Source organism: Pseudomyrmex gracilis, unplaced genomic scaffold, assembly GCF_002006095.1.
Source record: "Pseudomyrmex gracilis isolate BER0280 unplaced genomic scaffold, ASM200609v1 scaffold_640, whole genome shotgun sequence".
Lineage (NCBI taxonomy): Eukaryota > Metazoa > Arthropoda > Insecta > Hymenoptera > Formicidae > Pseudomyrmex > Pseudomyrmex gracilis.
This window is the reverse complement of record NW_018021224.1, coordinates 64,112-70,294: the sequence shown is the minus strand read 5'-3', so window position 1 is coordinate 70,294 and position 6,183 is coordinate 64,112. Positions and strand designations below refer to the sequence as shown.

The following is a 6,183-nucleotide window of genomic DNA, read 5'->3' as shown; positions in this document are numbered from 1 at the left end:
TCGAGTAAAGGCAGATGTGCAATTTTTTGTTTTATTTTATTAAATTTTATTTTAATTATGCGCGTCGCACTTAAAACAACGTGTTTTGCGTAAACATATATATATTTAATCATTTTAATAATTTTAATCAAAGTTTAAAAATTTTAATTTTTTGTTTTATAGCCACCGTGAAAGATGTGTGGATATAGCCATAGATAGCACTAATTATATTAGTTTTTAGATAACTGTAGCTTTTTTAGTAGGTCGACCTGAAAAGGTAATATTTTACGTAAGCCCGAAAACGGGGTGTTGTAATCACACACACACACATGCAAATACATACACACACACACAAACAAGCACGTGTCATCCCAAAAAAAGATGGACAAATTCTCATCTCTGGATGAACAAATTAAACTGAACACACCCGTCCAGGGAGAAGTCGCGTTCACAAGCAAGCGGACAAAGCTTAAGAAACATGCGTGAACGCGATCGAGAAGAAGTCAAAAAAAGTAATCCATGGATCTTCGCTGCGAAAAGACGCGTTTCGTGTTCGGCGTTGCGAAAACCAAAGATCCTGGCACTGAGTACGCGAGTATGCACGACAAGCATACAATTAACAATCGCGGAGTTATTGTAATTAGTTTAACACGTTCACGCCGGGGCCGATTTTTATTTGTTTTGCTATGAGGCGGCGCTGAAATTAATATCGCGCTTCATCTGGCGGCGCGTGATTATTGCCTGTTCAGACCTGCATACGCGTTGTTTGTTGCTCTGCAGTACAGTGAGATCTTATTGTGCAAGTTTTGTAACTCGTGCCGTTTTTTCATCCTGACCACAAATTTCCGACAGTAAGTATAATTAGAAAGGTGATTAGAATGTTTTTTTAATTTTTACCCTTATAAAAAATAGATAACATGGATATGAAAATAAGTGATTCGGATGAATATATAATTAGAAGCAGGAGAAAAGCGGCAAGATTACGAATACTTTCTTCCTCTTCAGACGAGGATTTTGTTAATGTTATCAATGAAGAGAACGAATGTTCCACGGAGGAAGAATATTTGATTTCTAAATCAGAGAACGAGGATCACGATGAAGAATGGCAGGAAGTAAAAGAAAGAACCGTAGTAATAAATGAGTATTCAGAAGAAGAGGAATTTTTACATAAAAATATTGACTGTAATGACCCTTTTGCCTTATACAAACTATTCTTCACGGATCACATACTAGAGAATATAGTTGATGAAACAAATAAATATGCTACTCAAAGTATAAATAATTCTTCATCTAGCAGTAGAATACACCAGCAGGACTGGCAGTCTGTTACAAGAGATGAAATGAATACTTTTTTTGGCATATTGCTTATTATGGGTATTGTGCAATTGCCAGAAATTAGATTGTATTGGTCAAACAACGACATGTATGCGAACGCACGCATAAAAAAGGCAATGAGACGTGACCGTTTTCTATTTTTAAGTTTTTACATTTTTCGGACGATACCACAGCCAGAACTGAAGATCGGTTGCATAAAATTCGAAATATTATTGAAGCAATTGTAGATAATTTCAAGAGTTCTATAAAACCAGGCAAAAATATTGTTATCGATGAAAGTATGGTCCCCTGGAGAGGACGTCTAGGCTTTCGCCAATACATCCCAGGCAAGCGACATAAGTATGGCGTAAAAGCATACAAATTGTGTTTGCCTGAAGGTTACACTTATAATTTCGAAATTTATGCCGGGAAAAATGGAACGATCATTGAAAAATCACATTCCCATGACGTAGTAATGAGATTATTAAGTGGCTTATTATTTGAGGGCCGCACACTATTTATTGATAATTATTATACAAGTGTCCCTTTGGGTGAAGAGCTTTTAGAGAAAAATACATTTTTTTGTGGTACTGTAAAAATGAACAGAAAAAGTCTACCACCGCAGGCAAAAAAAAAAACAAAAACGTGGTGAAATGATAAGCTTTGAAAATCGTAGCGGTGTAAAATTTTTGAAATGGACTGACAAAAGACAAGTTTGCATGTTAACTACCTCAAAGAATCACCAGTGTAAATTTGTGCAAGGAACAAATGGCCGAGTAAAGCCCGATGCTGTGTTTGATTACAATATTGCAAAAAAAGGTGTCGATTTATCAGATCAACTATCGGCGTACTACAGTTGTTTACGAAAAACCATTAAATGGTACCGAAAAATAATAATACAATTAATATGCGGAACTTCCCTCGTGAATGCGTGGTATATTCATAAAAGATGGGGCACTAAAAATATGACTATGTTAAGATTTAGGGAAGTTATTATCGATAATCTTTTGTCCAATGAACAAATATGCCGTTATATACCGTCACATAAACACGTTCTTCAATCATATGAAGGATCGACAAGAGACACCCGTAAACGCTGCAAGGAATGCTATAAAAATATGTCCAATAAAAAGAGCAGAGCTTATGCAACTAACAATACTAAAAGAGTTAAGACGTATTGTGGGCTTTGTGAGGGACAGCCAGCACTTTGCTTGAAATGTTTTAACAAATTACACAAAAAACAATAAATAATGCAGTTATAAATAAAACAATATTAGATTTTATGTTATTTTAACCGTATTTGAATTTTTTGTATAATACTGTATTATTATGTTTATGTTATTGAACAAAACTTATGTTTCTGATACATTATTGATTATAATTATTATTAAAAATAAATGTTTTTAATGAATAAACGTTAAATTTTCATTATTTTAATTCTCAGGGTCTAATAGTCTAATAATTCAGAACATAATCGAATGCGTACCGCCGGTGACCCGCGCCGCCCGATAGGACAGTTTAGTGCGGGTCACCGGTGGGCCGCGCCGCCCGATAGGACAGTTTAGTGCGAGTCACCGGTGGGCCGCGCCGCCCGATGAGACAGTTTAGTGCGGGCCACCGGTGACCCGCGCCGGCGTGAACGTGTTAAGGTCATTTTTTGTTAAAATAGAAGTAGTATTTATAATATTACACAAGTGAGTAATACTTACCTTTCCTAAACGATCCTTTCCCTGGACGTAGATCCTGAAAAATAAAGGGCAGAAAGGCATTTTAGACAGGAAGAAAGGACGATGCTGCTAAGCCGTCCCTAAACATGCACCTGGCGACCGTGAAAAGAGTAAGTACTCTAACAAAAAGTGTTCTATTCTCCGGCCACAACCTAACCTTGTCACCGTCGTCAGCTGGGGCCACTCCCGTCGTCGGCGAGATGGAGGCGGCTTTGGTGGACCGGTTGTTGGAACGGTCAGGGACAGAGACGAACGTCTTGTTCGACACCGCGGTGGCGGGACCGTCTTCAGAGGACGTGTGGATGCGGTGCCAGGAGAGTAAAAACGGTGGAACGGAGTCGGAGTCCAGCACCGATTAAAGGAAAAGATAGAAGTCAAGAGGCAATCAGCCATAGACAATTTTTTGTTATATATATATAGAGCGAGCGCAAGCTACTTGCACAGGTTATTGACACATGTATGTGTCTGCAATGAATCAGTTTTGATTATTTTATGTTTATAGTAATTTAAGCGCTCGGGGTGCATAAGGCCCATGTTAGATCTGATCAAAAGTTAAAAGTTTTGTTTTTTAGTTTTATTGTTTATTTTTGTTTTATAGAATTATTCCTACTAGGTTAGGAGTTACCCGCTAAACTGACATTTCACGATATTAACAAAATTTGTATAATTAATAATTTCAGTGGTGAGTAAAACTCNTGGGATTGAGTTACTTACGCGTGTAAGACGCGGGGTCAAAGTTTGAGCCAAAATTCAAAATTTAAAAAAAAATTGGGTTAGGGGACTAACTTTCCGATAACAGGTGATTTTGTGTTAACTTGTTGGTTACGACAAGAAAACTCAAACCTGAAAGTAACGTAAGCGATTTGGTTAGTAAATAAAGGTTTGGAATAGTACTTACCTGCGTTGAGGTTTTCTACATAGTCCGGGTGGGTCCACGTCATCCTAANGATCCGGCGGTAGTCACCTNAAACAAAAAAGAGGNTTANTAAAAATTTTGGTTAATTTGAATTATTGGCCATACTTGACCAGTAGACTAGACTTGTGTGGTGAAGACAACTGGTAGATTTTAGTCACAATTGAAATTGTTAGTTTTGTTTATCNTAACTCAGACAATTGTTAACAAACACAGAATTGACATGTATTTAACCGAGACAAGACATGAACTCCACGCAAGAGGGAGTATTGTAAGGTAAAAATGTGTTAAGAAAGTGTGAATGTAATATTCACAACAGCCAGGCAAATCAACCGAGGTATAGTGCGATACCAGGAAACGATTAGCTCTTTTCGAGAAGAAAAATAAAAAAAATAAGGTAAAATTTTTCGAGTTGTTTTGGGCTGTCCGAGTGTTTGGAGCGGTTTTCGGACGAAGTTGCAGAGTTAGACTTTTCACGAGGTAACCAGGGCTTAATATCGCCCGAGGTAAACAGATGCAATTGTAGCAAAAATTATGCGAACGTACTGTTTTAGTGCAAATTGGACNATCATGCGGCTTTCGCGCACAATTTGGTTTTTGGCTAGTCTAACCGGCCGTAAACTCAAAGTGTTAGGTGTTCACAAAATTTCAGTTGTTGACGAAACTTGGTGAGTGAAAAAGATTTCAGAAAAAAGGGTGAGTTGCAAGATTTCGCACAGAGTTAGGATGTTAGGTACTAACCTTGACTCGGTGAGAAAAAACCTAACCCTGGGATAAAACGTAGTTATGCAAGATGTTGTGCGTATGGAACAGTTGGCGATTGAGAAAACACCATGCAAAGTTTCGTCAAAAAGTTAGTGTGTTAGGTACTTGCCGCGAGTGTGCAAATCAAAACCTAACTCTGAGTGAAAGTGCAGTTGTTGGCGAAACTGCGTCAGCAACCAGTTCTGCGCTAGAATAATTGCCTCACAAAGTTTCGCCAAAAAATGGGTGTGTTAGGTACTGTTACGTCCTGGCCCACAGTTACGGTCGGGCTATGGTGGAGTAACAGAGAGCTGTCGTTTCTCTGTCTATCTCCGCACAGCAGGTTGGCGATCCTGCTGGAACAGAGTCGAGCGAGTTTGCTTATGTTTGTTGACAGGTCAACGGCGTACGCCGATCTTACTCTGTCTTACGAACACTCAATCGTTGGTCTCTTTTCTAGTCTGAAGAATTAACTCCACGGACTAAGGACGAGACCGTGCAATCAATTGAAGATGTGGAATGATGAGAGGTCGACTTAATTAAACGGAGAAATTATGATACATATGATATTAATTTATTTATTTAATGGGTGTTAGGATTACAATTTTGAGATGTGTATTCGTGTGGATGAATGTGGTATCGCGAATTTTACATTGAAACGGAGGGTCATCGCTCGGAGGCTAGAGAGGGGGAATATATATATATATATATATGTGTGTAGATGCGTGACGCGAAGTGTGTGTGAGGGGTTTTACAGGTGTAACTGTGTCGGTAGCATGTTTAAGACGCCGATTCGTGGGATAGAAATCACTCAAGGATTATTTCTATTATTTCCTGGATTTTTGCGGAACTTGGAGGGAACATTGTATAAAAATGGTGGACGGGAACTAAACGGATATCATCTATATAAAAGAATTTAACTAGGAGGAGTTTTCTAGCTAAAGTGGTGGTTATTACCGGGAAGATTTCGAAAGGATCTGTAGTTAGAGGGTCGATTATAAAGGGGATTCTTTCCGGATTTGCTTTTTTATAGGTGGAGGCTAATCGGAGAAAGTGTTGTAATCTAGGATCGAGCAGAGGGGTGGTTGATCGTGTCGACTCGGAGGATTCATCGTTCGCGGGTTCAGGGGTAGGAGAGCGAGGAGGNGGTGGAGGAGTCGGCGCGAATTGCAGATCCGCGGGATTTTCTGCGGGATGAGCGGGTTCGGAGTGCGTAGGAGAAGAGGAGCGAAGAGGTGAAAGGGGCGGATTGTTCACAGGCGAACAAGGGAAGGATTGAACGTCTGCGGGAGGATCGGGAGTTATTGGTGAGTAGGAAGGAGCGTCATACCACGAATCGTCGTGTGTATGTGTGTTTGTGTGTGCGTTGCAAATGCGTCGGTGAGTGTAAGTGCGCGTGCGATTCAGTTGTATGTATATCGGTGGGTTTCTCTATTCTATTGTCGCCGCTGGAATCGTTTCTTAATGTCTGAGGGGTGGCGTCAATGGGCCTGGTCGGCTCCGCTT

The 6,183-nt window shown here is 39.6% G+C and overlaps 2 protein-coding genes across 2 annotated transcripts in view; one reads left to right on the top strand and one right to left on the bottom strand.

Annotated features, from left to right (window-relative positions):
- The first annotated feature begins 896 nt into the window (after nt 1-896).
- LOC109861213 (piggyBac transposable element-derived protein 4-like) lies at nt 897-1,541 on the top strand. Its single transcript, XM_020440768.1, has one exon. The coding sequence runs from the start codon at nt 897-899 to the stop codon at nt 1,539-1,541; it is 645 nt and encodes a 214-aa protein (XP_020296357.1).
- A 2,260-nt stretch (nt 1,542-3,801) lies between these two features.
- Nucleotides 3,802-6,183, bottom strand: part of LOC109861212 — an 8,796-nt gene continuing 6,414 nt past the window's right edge. The window contains exons 4-5 of the mRNA XM_020440767.1: nt 3,919-3,984; nt 3,802-3,863 (exon numbers count right to left, since the gene is read on the bottom strand). Coding sequence (XP_020296356.1) covers nt 3,802-3,863; nt 3,919-3,984 — 128 coding nt within the window. The remainder of the gene's footprint in view (nt 3,864-3,918; nt 3,985-6,183) is intronic.

Coding starts and splice junctions, on each gene's coding strand:
- LOC109861213 (XM_020440768.1), top strand. CDS start 897: ATGGATATGAAAATAAGTGATTCGGATGAATATATAATTAGAAGCAGG.